General features: G+C 44.4%; 2 protein-coding genes and 1 long non-coding RNA gene across 3 annotated transcripts; 1 reads left to right on the top strand and 2 right to left on the bottom strand.

Moving 5' to 3' along the window:
- Positions 1-4242: 4242 nt before the first annotated feature.
- On the top strand, positions 4243-10417 carry TRIAP1 (TP53 regulated inhibitor of apoptosis 1). Its single transcript, XM_083478971.1, has 2 exons — positions 4243-5870; positions 8960-10417. The coding sequence occupies exons 1-2, from the start codon at positions 5424-5426 to the stop codon at positions 9041-9043; spliced, it is 531 nt and encodes a 176-aa protein (XP_083335097.1). The 5' UTR covers positions 4243-5423; the 3' UTR covers positions 9044-10417.
- An 816-nt stretch (positions 10418-11233) lies between these two features.
- COX6A1 (cytochrome c oxidase subunit 6A1) lies at positions 11234-15123 on the bottom strand. The gene is made up of 3 exons (XM_083478965.1): positions 14913-15123; positions 12835-12974; positions 11234-11484 (listed from the first exon to the last, which is right to left on the bottom strand). The coding sequence occupies exons 1-3, from the start codon at positions 15037-15039 to the stop codon at positions 11398-11400; spliced, it is 354 nt and encodes a 117-aa protein (XP_083335091.1). The 5' UTR covers positions 15040-15123; the 3' UTR covers positions 11234-11397.
- LOC310695042 lies at positions 13133-14821 on the bottom strand. Its single transcript, XR_014519887.1, has 2 exons — positions 13429-14821; positions 13133-13394 (listed from the first exon to the last, which is right to left on the bottom strand). It is a non-coding gene; the product is annotated as an uncharacterized lncRNA (long non-coding RNA).
- Positions 15124-16104: the final 981 nt, after the last annotated feature.

Raw genomic sequence — 16104 nt, 5'->3', positions numbered from 1 at the left:
CTGGAATAGGAAGCACAGCACCAGAGCGCACAACTAATGGGATAGGTTCCTTCTCTGGCCAAAGACTTAACAAACACAGAGGGGTATTTCCTGTGCATCTAGCCAACTACTAAATCTGCCCAATTATTATTAATTTCATTTCTTTACCATCCTATACCCGAAGGTCTCAGGGCAGTTCACATGAAATATAAAATACATACAAAATACATAAAATCAAAATGCAATGCAAGCATTTGCTCCTTTGAGAGGAAGGGTGGAACATAAATTCAGTTAATAAAGCTGTATTAAAGCCCCATTGCTACTTGACTTGTAAACCTTTGAAATTAATGTTTTGTAGTAGTTGACATGTAAAACAAGAGATGTTCCATTTCATGCCTATGAAGTTGTATTTGCCTCAAGCCTAGAGGGCTTCCTGGCAAAGACACTATTGCATGCTTAGAGGCTGACTTTTCTATCTTGCCTGCAACCACAGAGAAAGCATTCTCTGATTATGTGATAATTTATTTAAGTGCTGGCCTGGATAATATTTGTTAAGCCTTGTAACAGCTGTAAAGAAGGCCTAACCTCAGGTTTGGAGCTAAGTTAAACTATTAAGTGTGCTGTATCATGTTAAGGCTGCAATCCAATCCATGCATACAATAGAGTTGTGCTACTGGTGTCCATGGGATGCGGGTGGCGCTGTGGGTTAAACCACAGAACCTAGGACTTGCCGATCAGAAGATTGGTGGTTCGAATCCCCGCGACGGGGTGAGCTCCCGTTGCTTGGTCCCAGCTCCTGCCCACTTAGCAGTTTGAAAGCACGTCAAAGTGCAAGTAGATAAATAGGTACCGCTCTGGTCGGAAGGTAACCAGCGTTTCCGTTCGCTGCTCTGGTTCACCAGAAGTGGCTTAGTCATGCTGGCCACATGACCCAGAAGCTGTACGCCGGCTCCCTCAGCCAGTAAAGCGAGATGAGCGCCGCAACCCCAGAGTCGGTCATGACTAGACCAAATGGTCAGGGGTCCCTTTACCTTTACCGGTGTCCATGGATTTCTATATAAATAAAAGGTCAGACTGCATATGTTATACATAAACAGGTCAAATTGATGAGGAAATGCACTTCAGATCAGCAAATTATTTATTACATACAGCTCAACAGTATCTTGAAAACTAGTTTCCTTTTCTGAAGCAGAAATTCATATGCCAATATGAAAATGACAAATACTGCATAGTTGAGGATAATGTGCTTCAGTGCCTTTTGATTCCCCTTCTGAGCCAAATATTACTAGTCTGCTCTCATAGGTTTTGTAAGTACCCAACCATGAGCCCATCTCATAAATTAACTCTACAGCAACATTCTGTTAGAATAGTATCACAACTACCACTGAGCAACATGCTTGTTCCAAAGGTCTGCCATATGTTTCCAGGAAAACATATATCCTATTGTCTACTGTTGCCTGTTGTCTACTTCTCACATGTTTTTATGTGTATGGTTTTTTAAAATAGTGATTCCTTTATGCGTATAACTATCTGTTGATACAACTTGTTCCCTGAATCTATGGTACCATTAAATATCACACCTATACTCCTCCCACGTTTTGAGAGGTGTGAGCTAACCCATAATCTCTCTTGGGCTGGATAGGAAGAAACTGCCAGAAGTCTGTGTCTCCCCTCTTTCATCTCGTATCATTCAGCGCATCACAGACAACCACTCCATCCTTGGGCACCTTTGACAGCTGGATAGCTTTGAGATTCTGCTCCCCCAAATATGTCAGTCTGCTTATCCAGACACAGAACACTGGACAATGACACATCAGTCCTTGCTGTGATCACTCTCCTTTCAATATACAGAGCTCAGAAATCTGCTACATTCTGCTATCTGGTTTCTCGATCATTTTTCTAAAACCATTTCCCCTTTAGAAGTAGAAAGTTTGGTTTTGGGTGTTTTGTTTTTGAACAGGCGAAAGGGTTATGGTTGTGAAAATCTTTTGGCCATAACTAAAAATGGTGTTGGGTACATCCAAAGCCAATTGAAATAAGCAGGTTTAAGGACACTTAACTCTGGGTTGGATTGTTGCCCTCATTGTTGGATTGTATACACACTTTAAAAATGCCCGAGTCAATAATAACTTAGGCCTAAGCAGTACAGAAAAGCAGTCATTTCAGAGAGAAAGGTCAAGTTGCACAAGGGGTGTGGTGAAGGTTTATCCTGCATGCAGCTTCATGGAGTAGATGCTGGCTGCTGAAGAAGTCTATTGTGGCATCTGATGTAGAGCCTAGGACTCTTCTTTCCACGGAAAACTCCTTCTATTTTCAAGCTCTGGTAAAGGGATGTTACCTAACACAAAGAATAAAATTGGCTGGAATTAAGTGCTTGTTAGTATAGGTTTGCTTTTGACAGCGTAAGCCATTCTCTCTTACACCCAGAGTAAATGTTTGTACCATCTAATACATAGTAAAACTAGCAGTGGTGAACATGTATGCCTCAGTTACAGATAGGTAGCCGTGTTGGTCTGCCATAGTCAAAATAAAAAAATTCCTTCCAGTAGCACCTTAAAGACCAACTAAGTTAGTTCTTGGTATGAGCTTTCGTGTGCATGCACACTTCTTCAGATACACTGAAACAGAAGTTGCCAGATCCTTCTATATAGTGAGAAGGTGGGGAGGGGTATTACTCAGAAGGGTGGTGGGAATGGATGATTGGCAGATAGCTGAGATGAGCCTGTTGACGACTCTTAACGACTGCAATAGGTCTTACAGGAAAAGGCAAGGGGTGAGAAACTGATGTATACCTCAGTTACTGATGGTTAAGCAAAATGGGCTGACTAATGCTTCTTTAGGGGTTATCGGAGCAACTCTGTTTCTTGGTAATTCCACAATTAGGTGTGTACAGTATGCATGCCTGGGATGGTGGTGGAGACAGAACAATAAGATACTGCATGCAGAGTTCTGCTTCCTGGGAATCTCAGCTTTAAAATCTAGTCCTTGTGTTGGCGAAACTGTGCTTGGGATGTAAGCAAGGCATTGTAAATCTACAAAAAGTAGAAGGGTTTCTGAGTAAGTTTCCCACAATGGCTAGGGGACACTACTACCCTGCACAGTTGCTTATTCAAATCACGTACAGTGGTACCTCAGGTTAAGAACTTAATTTGTTCTGGAGGTCCGTTCTTAACCTGAAACTGTTCGTAACCTGAGGTACCACTTTAGCTAATGGGGCTTCCCGCTGCTGCCACTGCACCACCACCGCACAATTTCTGTTCTCATCCTGAAGCAAAGTTCTTAACCCAAGGTACTATTTCTGGGTTAGTGGAGTCTGTAACCCGAGGTACAACTGTACTAGCAAAATTACTGTGCAGGACATCAAAAGCTGTGCAAATTCAACTGTTTATTTGCATAATTCAGGGTTGCTTGGAGGACCCCACGTTAAAAGACAGACTTGCTCTTAATCTCTCTTGTACATTAGCTGAATTGGAGATTGTCATTATTTAACTAAAATTAGTTAGGATGTGATTGTTAATAAACTCTGTCTAACACATGCTCTTAAACTTGGAAGAGGTCTAGAAATGTCAAAACGACAGCAAAGCCTTGACTGCATATCTGATGCAAGATAATACCTGGTGGAGCTACAAAATAGTCTTCAACGGTCTCCTTGGCTTTCTCCAGTAGCTCCTCTGCACAGTTGCCTTCTGTGACTTCATCTTCCCTGAGGTACAGATATCTGAGGAGAACAAGTAATTATTCAACATCGTGGAGGTAGTCGGCATAAATACAGAATTGAAGCAGTTTACCACAATGCTTGTCACCTAAGGATCAGGTTACACTACCTGACCTCCCCCAAGGATTCAAGTGTTATTCTTTACTTCAAAAGCAATCAACATGATTTGTGGCAGCAAGCCTTATGGGCTATCTTCTACACATGCTTTCTCTGATGTTTATTTACTCTCTGGTTATGATGATGAGTAATAAGTGTTCACAGACTCTTACAAAAACAGCCCAGGAATATCCTGTACCAATTTCAGAAGAATTCAAGACTTTCCCTGCTGGACCAATAGGAAAAATTTTAAGAGCTGATATGCAAGTGGTCCTGATACTTACCTGTCTTCCAGTACTGAATCCATCGGCTCTACTCCATCTGTATTAACTGCATGGAGTTTTTCAGCAAATTCAATGGCTTTTTCCAAACGCTCCACACCTTCCTGATTGCGGAAATCGACAAGTGCCAGGCGCTCCAGGTGATCAAGCAATTCCAAAGTTACTTTTTTATTCTGGAAGAGGAAAAGTAATGCAATTAGATCCTGCAAAGAGGTCCTCAGTAAATGATAACATAAAGCAACTTGTACAGAATCACATCTGTTTCTTTCTGAAAATCCATTTTTTTTCTTTAAAAATAACATTTGGAAGGAAATTTGTATTGCAGTTTCTCTTGGCTTTATATACTTGCTGCTCTTTCTGTTGCTTCCAAGTACGTATACATGTTTGGAACTCCAGTATCGATTGCATAAACTTGTTAAAACCCACACAGCTGAAATACTTAAACAAGCCAAACTTTCCTGAATTCAGTAATAATTGGAACAGAGGACAGCATTTACCTTATATAAACAGTGAATATCAGAGAACATAAATCCTACTGGAAGGAAAGTAAGGGTATATTCCAACCATGCACAAGCCATAGGTTATGATGTATACACACACCCTCCACCCAGGTTCTGCTGACAGCAAAAACTGCTAGGTTTTTAGCAGGGGCAATTAGAATAAGATCTATTATTTTATTATTGATGTAATACAAAATGTATTTTGTATAGTTAAGCTTTTACCTCTATCTTCAGTACATTTTATTTTATTGCTATGGCTAATGTCTGATGCTGATTCTTCTGATCTGATCCTCCATCCAGGTAAGGAAGAGGCATGATCACAGTTCAATGACATATTCCAGCCAGAAAAGGCACTCGAGCAGAGCCTGTGAGAGGCATGACATGGGCAGAATCTTGAGGACCTGATAGATCCAGAAGCCCGCAATCAGCCCCAGGGCCTGAGGTATTCCACCCTCTGATGTACGTGGAACATAGGAAGCGGCTTCACACACCTTTGGTCCGTCTAGCTCAGTATTGCTTACACTGACAGGCAATGACTCTCTAGGGTTTCAGACAAAGAGTCTTACCCAGCCCTAACTGGAGATGCCATTGGTGGTCGAACTGTTCTGTATGCAATGCAGCTGCTATAGTCACTGAGCCATGGCTGCATAATAATTATATGAAATACTGTAGGAAGAACCTTGTAAATCACCTTGAGCTCCTTGGAGGAAAGGTGGCCAACAAATGTAATTCATGCATCACTGTCATCACTACAATTTGAGAGCCCTTAGGCTAGATGTCCAAGAACCCACCAGTGACTGCTGGTTTTTGTTTTTATAAGACCTCTACACACGCTCAGAAGCACTCTCTCCTATGTCACTTCCTCGTATTTCTGGGGACAAGCTCTGCTTAGGCGCCGCCGGGCCTTTTACTCACCCGGGGAGCCCCTGCTTCCCTAGGCGGCGCGGGGAGACCCCCTTCAGGAACTCCAGCCTGGGAGCAAAACCCCGCACGGAAAACACGGGCGAGCCGCCGAGCCCACATGCCTTCCTCTGGCCCGGCGCTCCAGAAGCGCGTCGGCACGTAACCCCGCTTCCGTGCGCCAAAGGCGGAAGTCACGCTTACTTCCGGGTTCGCGCTTGGAGGGTCGGTGCTGCGGTCGCCATGAACAGCGTCGGCGAGGCCTGCACGGAGATGAAGCGGGAGTACGACCAGTGCTTCAACCGCTGGTTCGCCGAGAAGTTCCTGAAGGGCGAGGGCGGCGACGGCAGCGGGGACCCCTGCGCCCAACTCTTCAAGCGCTACCAGCTCTGCGTCCAGGCAAGGGAGGGCACCTCTGAGCGCATGCAGAGGTCGGGGCGGCGGGGCTTGCGCTTCAGGCTTCGGCTGCATCTGCACCTCGCGTTTAAAGCGCTATTTCTTGCCTTTCTGTCTCACTTTATTTCCTCTAAGGAGCTGGAACATAGTCGCCTCCCCCCAATCTCATTTAATCCTCTGGGTGAGGTTGCGAGGCTGGGACTTCCTCAGAGTCACCCAAGTAAGCTCGATGGTCCAGTCCAGCCATAGCTGTCAACTTTTCCTTTTTCTTGCGAGGAATCCTATTCGGAATAAGGAAATTTCCCTTAAAAAAAGCGAAAAGTTGTCAGCTATGAGTCCAGCACTCTTGAACATAACGCCTAGCCAGCTCTCAAAACACATATCTGAACCGCTTAAAAGCTGCAATAACACTGTGATGGTCACAGCTCAGAACTCTAGAAACCTCAGTATGTTCAGGGTGCTGCGGGCTGTTAGGAGATGCTTCTGCTTGCCTCATGTAGCTGCCATTCCCAGAGTCCCCTGTGATGGTGAAGCCATTCTGGGAATTGTCGTTCCAGAAAGGGAATTCGGTGGTCTCTTAACAAATCTGAGAGTCAGCGTGGTTTAGTGGTTAGCAAATCAGACTACCAGGACCTGGGAGAACAAGGTTCAAATCCCCATTGGGTCAGGAAGGTCATTGGATGTACCTTGAGGCCAGTCACTCCCTCTCAGCCTAACCGATCTCATAGGGTTGCTGTGTGGATCAAAATGAGGAAGGGGAGAATTCTGCGCACCACTTTGAGCTCCTTCGAGAAATAGGTGGGGTAGAAATGCAAATTTTAAAATAAAAAACCCAGCACTATGGACTGTTGTCTAGTGCTGATGGGAGTTGTGGTCCAGGACTTCTGGAGGCTATGTTTTACGAGTTCCACATTCTGTGGTATATGATTCTAATCTTTTTTTCCCCTGTGTCTAAATACACATTTTTTCTATTGAGACAATTAAGTAAAGTGACTGGGGCTTATGAGAATTATAGTCCAAAACATCTGGAGGGCACTAGAGTAGCGCAATCTAGGTTGGACTAGGGCTGGGTTGATCCAAGTTCAAAATTCCCTATTTGGTCATTAAGCTCCTTGGGCCAGTTGCTACCTCTCACCCTCAGGATTATTGTGGGGGAATGGGGGAGGAGGAGAGTTGGGTACACTGCTTTGTGATCCTTAGAGGAAGGGTTGAGTAAAGGGCAACATATTCACCAGGTCTCAAAATCAGTCCCTGGAACTTCTAGTGAGAGGCTCAGGCTGCAATAATTGTACACTTACCCCCTCCCCCAGACCCTAATAGAACAACTGGTTGGTGGAGGCAGAACTGATCAACATGCATACATCACACAAAACTCTGGAAGTCACAATCATAGAATTGTAGAGTTGGAAGGAACCCCGAGGGTCATCTACTCCAACCCCCTGCAGTGTAGGAGTCACAAGAAGAAGAAGAGTTTGGATTTGATATCCTGCCTTTCACTCCCCTTCAGGAGTCTCAAAGCGGCTAACATTCTCCTTTCCCTTCCTCCCCCACAACAAACACTCTGTGAGGTGAGTGGGGCTGAGAGACTTCAAAGAAGTGTGACTGGCCCAAGGTCACCCAGCAGCTGCAGGTGGAGGAGCGGAGACGCGAACCCGGTTCCCCAGATTACGAGACTACCGCTACACCACACTGGCTCTCTGCCCACACAATCTGGGTAGCATAGTTTATGACAGGGGTGGCAGCCTATGGTTTTTTGGCAGGGAAAGAGGTTGAACTATAGGAGAACAACTTTTTGTTTTTTCCCCGAGTGCCATTTTGTGTTTTGCTTTTACACAAGCAATAATGTAATAGGTAATCCCCGCAATAACATGTTTGTGTGGGTGTCTTGCAAGGGAACGAGAAAGTTATAGTCATTACAGCAATTGCTATAATAGTATATGTCCTCACTTTAATGCTGTTTGTGGTAGTTGTTGCTGTTTATACAGTGCTATTACCATATTTTTGCTTTTAATGTTCTGTGGATGGATCCCTGACCTCGGGAAGCTTACAATCCAGCATAGACAATAGCCAGGCATGAGGAATGCGTTTGCAAATACTTTGCAAATTTCTTTATATTCCACTTTTCTTCCTCCATGTCTCCCACGGTGGTGCACATTTAGGTGCTAGACATTCTCTCCTCCAGGCACTGATCACACCCAGACCTGCATGTGCCCTCAGAATGTATCCGGAGACATTTTAGGAATGTGTACACAATTTTAGGAAGGAGCTTCAGACACAGGGAACAATTTTGCCTCTACCCCCAAATTTTGCAATTCTCTCTGTACAAATAGGGAAACCACTGTCCTAAGCATAATACGGAATTTGGGGGCTTTATCAGATGTAGTTCTAAGTTAAGGTCACTTATAAGTATACTAGTATCACTGGTGAAATGTTTTGCAGCAGTGGATCACTGTTGAACTTGAGAATGCAAAATTACCGTATTTTTCGCCCCATAGGGCACACCTAGTTTTTTGGGGGGGGAAATAAAGAAGAAAAAATTATTTCCCCCCAGGCGCGGGGCTGGGGAAGCCCGAGCTTCCCCAGGCCCCAAAACAGGCTGCTATCTGCAGGGATGCAGGCAGCTCTCCGGAAGCCATGGGGCGTGCTGAGCTCAGTGTGCCCCAGGCTTCGGGATGCAGGCAGCTCTCCACAAGCCTAGGGAGCCTGGCGGGAACTCCCGCGGGCTCCCAAGGCTTGGGGATATCTTCCCGAAGCCTGGAGAGCGAGAGGGGCCGGTGCGCACCGACCCCTCTCGCTCTCCAGGCTTCAGCAAAAGCCTGCATTCGCCCCTTCATTTTTGGAGGGGAAAAAGTGCGTCCTATAGGGCGAGAAATATGGTAGGTGGTTGGTAATGTATCTGCCATGCAACAAGTTTCAGCTAGCACAGCTGTTGCACTGGATTTCTCTGTTGTGGAGCATTAATTATCACCCTTGCACTAGTGGGCAGAGAATGCTGAATTCAGCACTTTGTGTGTGTGTTTTTTAATAATTTGGTTACTTTTTAGACCATATTTGTAAATATTAAAATATGCTTGCCTTTTTGCTTCTTCCAGAAAGCTATTAAGGAGAAAGACATCCCCATTGAAGGACTGGAATTCATGGGCCCCAGCAAAGGGAAGTCGGAAAACTCTTCTTGACCATGATGGTCACAGAAAAAAATATTCTGAACCCGCACCGGCATGCTAAATCTAGTTGGCTGCTGGACAAGGACTCTAGCTATGTTGTCCATGGGGATGGAGAAATTCAAGGACTGTTCAGCCCATGAGCAGTAACATCTGCCTCATTAATCTAGTAGCAAGCTTTATATCTACTGACGTATTGTGGGCTTTATCATGTGCAGAATGGGATTCTCCTGATTTACAACTGAATGTATTTCTAACAAAGGAGTTGGGAAAAAATTCATGCCTGGTTTTTGATCAACCAGTTGTTTTTATTTATGTAAATCTTAACTGCAACTGTTAAAATGAATGTCAGGGTCAATCTCATACAATAATCAATGTGTTCTGTTGGGATTTTACTTTCTGTTTGTCAATTCCACTTCTAGTGGTAGCAGAGAATTCCACTTTGGCTGTAAGTGAAACCTAACGTTAAAGGATACCATATTCAGTGAAATACTGCTGGAGAAATACTGTGCCTCTGAGGAAGTTGGCCTCGTTCTGTGTCTGTTTGTTCAGCTATTCCAAGAAGCCCAGGCCAGATGTAGAAGTTTAAAGGGTACAATGCTTTCTATTTACCAAAGGGAGGAAAGGTTTCAACTTCAGCACAGTGTTGTTGGGATTGACCTCAAAAACTTGAAATCTGTCTACAGCATAAGATGGATGTGTAAAAGGTGGGTCTCCATTTCACTTGGCCAAAGTCAAGTTATTAAAATGAGCCAGCATTGTTTTAACTTGTTGCCTGATTTATAAACCTGTAGGAGGAAATCTAGAATTGAAACAAGTTGGTAGCTGATATCAACAAGCATCTAGTGTCATACAATCTTACCATAGTAGCTAAAATGCATCGGTGTTCGTTCAGAGGCAGCTGGATTGAAACTCCTCAAAACCAGGAAACGGACAGCTCTGTATGTGAAGCTTTTTTAAGTTTGTTATGTGATGGCCTGACACCCATCTCTTACAACCTTGACAAGTCTAGTTTCTTAAGCAAAAGGATTTCAGTATAAGATTAATAAGAAGTGTAGACACCCCCCCACATGCACATTGTTAATGGACTTTAGGGGCATAGCAAATGGGCTTCTCAACCCCATCTATTAAATCTGCATTTATTTTAATTTTTCCCAAACCAGCAGCATTTTTAAAGAGAAAAATGCAGTTTGTTTCATATTAAAAGGACTGAATTCAATAGTTGGGTCACCTGCACAACCCCACAGAGAATTCTACAACCAACTTCTTGCAGCCCTGTTGTCAGTGTTGGAAATGTTCTTGCAACAGAAAGTGCCTTCTGATATGATGAATCAGCTGTATGCATTCTGCTGTGTGCAATAACAATTAAACAAGAATAAAAAAATAAAACTGTAGTGGCCTTTTACTTTGTGTAGCACTGCTTCGGACTATCATAGGTGGACAGCTTGTGGACAGCTTACACCACTGGTGCTCTTCCCTGAACTAGGGAAGATACTTGCTGTATAAGTAGCTAAGATACCAGCTGTGAATGTCAGAGCTCAGGTCTTGCCTGCCTCTGCCATCCATTCAGTTCAATGGCCTGAGACAAATCTCCACCTCAGTCAACGCAGCTGCAACAGAGCTACTGGTCTGTCTTAATAGGTATGGCCTCAGGCAAATCTCTTATCTCAGCCAACGCAGCAGCAACAGAGCTACTGGTCTGTCTTAATAGGTATGTATATAGAGCACTATGTAAAATTCCAATAATTACCAATTCATTTAGTCAAATAATCTTTTAAGTATGTAGCCCTCCTCAGTATTGGAGGTTGTGATTAGTGCATAAACCCACCATTAGGAGAACCCTGGGCTCCTTCACCGGAGGTACTAGCCCTCCCCTAACATAAGCTGGATAAGAATGTGTTTTGGGTTGCAAAAATAATATTTACTTCCATGAAAATTTTAATCTAAACTAACGCATAAGAAATACAGTGGTTAAGAATCAGAATGCAAGCAACAAATGTGACTGTTCTCTGCTTTTCTCATCCCTGTGCACAATACAGAGAAAATTTATCACTTCATTTCATAACATAATCTGCTCAAACATGAAAGAATATAAGGAAACCATACAGTGGTTCATGTTCCCATTTCCCCACTGCTGTTCAAGTTGTCTTAAACCAAAATTGTAGCTTCCCCAGGATAGTTAAGAAAAATCACAGAAAAACTTGGTTGAAAGTGTTTTCTTTTTAATGTGACCTCTGGAACAATACATTCTGCTAGAGGTCAGAACTTCATCATTTCATAGTATAAGGAATGGAGAGCACTGCTGGTCCCAACGTGGGTCTTGGTCCAGCTACCTTAAATGGTCCACATGGCTGGCATGATGCAATTGCTTAATGGTCATCTTCATAGCCAGTTGGCAGAGCGTTAACATGGGGGTTGTGGAAGAAAGTATGGTTCCCATCACCCCATGGGAAGGGCTATAGAAAGAAGAGATTAAAGTTTTTAGCAAGCTACAAAGCAGGAATTCAACTACTTATAACAGCTTATAAATGAAAAAGGCGCAGTAGATTATTTAAAAAAGCAATTATTCTGAAAATGATGCTTGAAAAGCATTAATTGGCACCAAACAGGAGGCTAGATCAGAAGTCACTGCTACAGAGCAGGGACAACTTGGAAACAGTAGTTTCAGAGTTACCGGTGACTCAAAGCAGATTACAATTAAATACAAACTACCAGCAAAACCGAGAGACAGAAGACAGAGCTGACACTAAATTATAAAAGATAACGGCTCTTTCAGTCAACACCACTCCCTGAATTGGCTACACTGAACATGGTAACCTATCCCAGAGCTTGGGAGCCCCTCCTAGAAGATTCCTCTTAGCCATGGTCATTAGACCGTCTGGAGGGCCTCAGGTTAGGGACAACCGAGTTAAACTAAAGGCTTAAAATGACAACTGTATAGAATTGTAGATTCATAGAATCATGGAGCTGAAAGAGTCTCAGGGTCATCTTTTTAGCCCAACCTCCTGCAATGCAGGAATCTCAACTAAAGCAGCCATGATGGAAATTAGAGCTCTTTATCTTTAGGTATGTACATCCCACCCTGTTCCGTTCAGACCAGTGGCTGGGACAAAGTCACGTGGGTGGGCCCCAGGCAATGACCCAACAGGGCCATTTTAGTAGCTATTGGGACATTTAGAAAAAACAAAACACACATATATTTCAAATGCACTTTAAAAATGTTTCAGTGTAAAATAAAAGATAGATAACAAAATAAAATAAAGTGGGACTAAAATGGCACTGGCTATGGGGTGAAGGGCAGGGCACATCTCAGGCTGGTGGGATCCACTTCATTTTTCATTGGGCACCCCAAGATCAACTGGCCAGAGCTGGGTGCAAGAAGACCTAGCAGACAGAATCAAACAATGCAGGGGGTTTTTTTGGGGGGGGGGGGAGAAACAGTCTGTATTTGCTTTTTAAGTTGATCTTTAACATTGCCATTTTTTCAGCTACTTTTTTTTAATGAAATACAGCTTTTGCACTAACATTTACTACCTTTCTCTACTATATAATTTTGGAAAGTGGCTTGCCTCTTGAGATCTCATCATCAACCTATCTGGCATGATGGATCCCAAGGCGGGGGAATAGCATGTTTAGATTCCACGGGATGCAGCTTTGCATCCAGATGGGAGGGCTGAACCTTTCCAAACTGCATTGATTTGGAAACCTCTTAAGGCATCATCATCCAGTTTGGTGCCATCTCCTTGTTAAGTGGTCCAAATAAATAAAGAACAAGACTTGCTTGTGGACAGGTTTGAGTCCAATACCTTGGTCCGGAGGCGCAGATGGGCATAAGGAATGAACTCTGGCCTTTCATGTTCTTGCTGAGACTTCAGGTAGCAGTTCAGCATACACACAGCAACTCCAGGCAAAGCAACCACGAAGGACAGGATCTTCCACATGCGAGCTAATGGAAAGAATTCACACACAAGCAGAAACTGATTGGTTGCCCTGTTTTTTTGCAAAGGGAAAAAAGAGCACAGGACTGATAAAATTAATCCCTGAATGTCAGCTTCTTTATAATGGGATCCCTCCTCTCAACTGGCCAATAACTTAAGCAGTGTGTTTCAGAACAGTTTGCAGGCACTTATGGTTGGCGGGGGTGGGGAGTAAGGAAAAATAAAAGAACCTCAGCTTAAATTGTGCTCTTTTTAGAGTATGAATGTAAGAAGAACCCAGTTGAATTAGATCACGGGCATTGTGTTATCAAAGCAACCAACTAGATTTCTCTGGGAAGCCCGAAAGCAGGACCAGAGTAGAATGCTCACCCCCAGCAATAATTATTCAGAGCTATATTGCCTCCAATACTGGGGAAGAGCAACCAGAGCTAGTAGTCATTAATAGCCTTATCCTTCACTGACTTGCCTAAACCAGGCTCCTCAACCTTGTGCCCTCCAGATGTTGCTGGGCAGGGTGGGCCTTTGGTCTGATCTAGCAGCTAGGGCTGCACGATATATCAATATATAATCCAAAAGTGGTTTGAAGTCCATATTGTGATATCGGTTTCATAATTTCTGACCTGGCAAAATATCGCAAATCAGTGTGTGTGTGTGTGTGTGTCTCCACTATGCAAAAATCACATTTCTGGGGAAAACCGTGAAGCCAGCCAATGCTCTTGATTCCTGCAGCCCGTTAACTCTGCCAACTCAGCTCTCCCCTGCCTCCTACAGGGAGCAGCGAATCACAATAGCAGTCCTTCTCCGTTGCCAGCACCAAGCAACTGGTAGACTGCTTCTGACCTTGGAGGCCCTATTTAGCGGCCACCAGAAAGAACATAGGCCAGTGGCAGGGCAACAGCTTTACATACAAAAGGTCCTAGGTTCCATCCCAGATAAGGATTGAATCCTATCTCCAGATATGGCTGGGAAAGACTCCCTTCTTGAAACCCTGGAGAGATGCTGCCAGTCCGTGTAGGCAATGCTTGGCTAGATGGACCAATGGCCCGACTCAGTATAAGGCAGCTTCCTATGATCATTTTGGGGAAGCAGGTACACGAGAGCTCATGCCAATAACTAACTTAGTTGGTCTCTAAGATGCTACTGGAAGGAATAACTAACTTAGCTGGTCTCTATGCTGCTACTGGAAATAATTTTTTTTAAAAAAAATATTTTGTTTCGACTATGGCAGACCAACACGGCTTTGTTGTTGTTTAGTCGTTTAGTCGTGTCCGACTCTTCGTGACCCCATGGACCAGAGCACGCCAGACCCTCCTGTCTTCCACTGCCTTCCGCAGTTTGGTCAAACTCATGCTGGTAGCTTTGAGAACACTATCCAACCATCTCATCCTCATCTCATCCTTCTCCTTGTGCCCTCCATCTTTCCCAACATCAGGGTCTTTTCCAGGGAGTCTTCTCTTCTCATGAGGTGGCCAAAGTCTTGGAGCCTCAGCTTCACGATCTGTCCTTCCAGTGAGCACTCAGGTCTGATTTCCTTCAGAATGGAGAGGTTTGTTCTTCTTGCAGTCCATGGGACTCTCAAGAGTCTCCTCCAGCATCATAATTCAAAAGCATCAATTATTCGACGATCAGCCTTCTTTATGGTCCAGCTCTCACCTCCATACATCACTACTGGGAAAACCATAGCTTTTACTATACGGGCCTTTGTTGGCAAGGTGATGTCTCTGCTTTGTAACTAGCTCTCTGCATAAGGTTGGGAATAGATTCTCAGCCTGGAACCCAGGAGAGCTGCCAGTACGTGTAGACAGTACCAAGCCAAATGGACCAGGGACCTGGCTCGGCACAAGGCAGCTTCCTTTGTTCGCCCCCCCCGCCCGCTCTCCTTCTTGGCGGCGCCGGCAGGACCGCCCTCTTCCCCGCAAGGTCACCCGATCACAGGCCCCACTTACTGGACCCGGCCTCGCCGTGGCCCGACGCCGCTGCCGCCGAGAGGAGCCGCTTCAGCCCGGCCCGCGGAGTTGGAGCCACCAGCTGCCGGGAGGCCTTTCCGAGCACGACCGCTGCCGCCGTCGCCATGTCGCCGCCTCTTCTCGACTAGAAGACCTCGGTCGCTCTCTCGGTGCCGGAAGCGGATGTAAGGAGACGGAGAGTGGGCGCTTGCTAATGACGTCAGCACCAGGGGGAGCGATGGGAGACATAGCGCAGAGGGCGTGCCTCCAACATAGACTTGTAAGGGATAGATTCACGCACACAGGACTCACTTCCGGGTTGCTTGGGGCAGACGTGGGAGCTGCTGGTTTACAGCAATGAAGGAATCTAGCATTTTAGGCTGCCATCCTAAATCCGCTTGAATTCCCCATTTAATTTAATAGATTATTTAGGGTTGTGTTTGCTGCCTGTTGTTTCTGGTTCAGTTGTTATCTAATGTGTGTGGGGAGGAAAGAGTTTTGTTGTTTGGTTTGGAGATTTTAACTTTTAAAAGTGCAAACTGGGCAAAAGCAGGCTTCAGATTGCCATTGGGAGCTAGACAGATCTTGCTTCAGCCGCAGGGGTACTTTTGATTGGGGGATTTGTGGGTGGCACACTGATATTCCTGTGGATCAGGCAAACAATTTGCAATTAGTTCTGTTCAGAATTATCCATACAAGCTTAATTACCAAATGGAAATATTACCAAATGGAAAACCAAATTACCAAATGAGATAAGTAAAAAAATTGTCCAGTAGCATCTTAGAGACCAACTAAGTTTGTTCTGGGTATAAGCCTTCGTGTGCTTATCATGACCTAGCAACCCAGTGGAACACAGCCGGCAGAAAGGGTGGTGAAAGTTGAATTTCTCTAACTTGATCCTGAGCAGATTCTGGAATAGGGACAACTTAAGCTGCTGTGATCTATGTCATCATAAATTCTGCCAACTTTCTAGAGTTAGGATTGTTCTGTTATGCACACAAAAGCTTATACCCAGAACAAATTTAGTTGGTCTCTAAGGTGCTATTGGACAATTTTTTAAATTTATTTTGACTGCGTCAGACCAACATGGCTACCTACCTGAATCTCAAATGAGATAAGGTTATTTATGTATGCAACAACTGCAGCCCGTGTTTTGTTAGCGAGGTCCCAACCAAATGGAATAATGGAGCGA

This window comes from Podarcis liolepis (genome assembly GCF_965112155.1).
Source record: "Podarcis liolepis genome assembly, chromosome: 15".
Lineage (NCBI taxonomy): Eukaryota > Metazoa > Chordata > Lepidosauria > Squamata > Lacertidae > Podarcis > Podarcis liolepis.
This window is presented reverse-complemented; position numbering and strand designations above follow the sequence as displayed.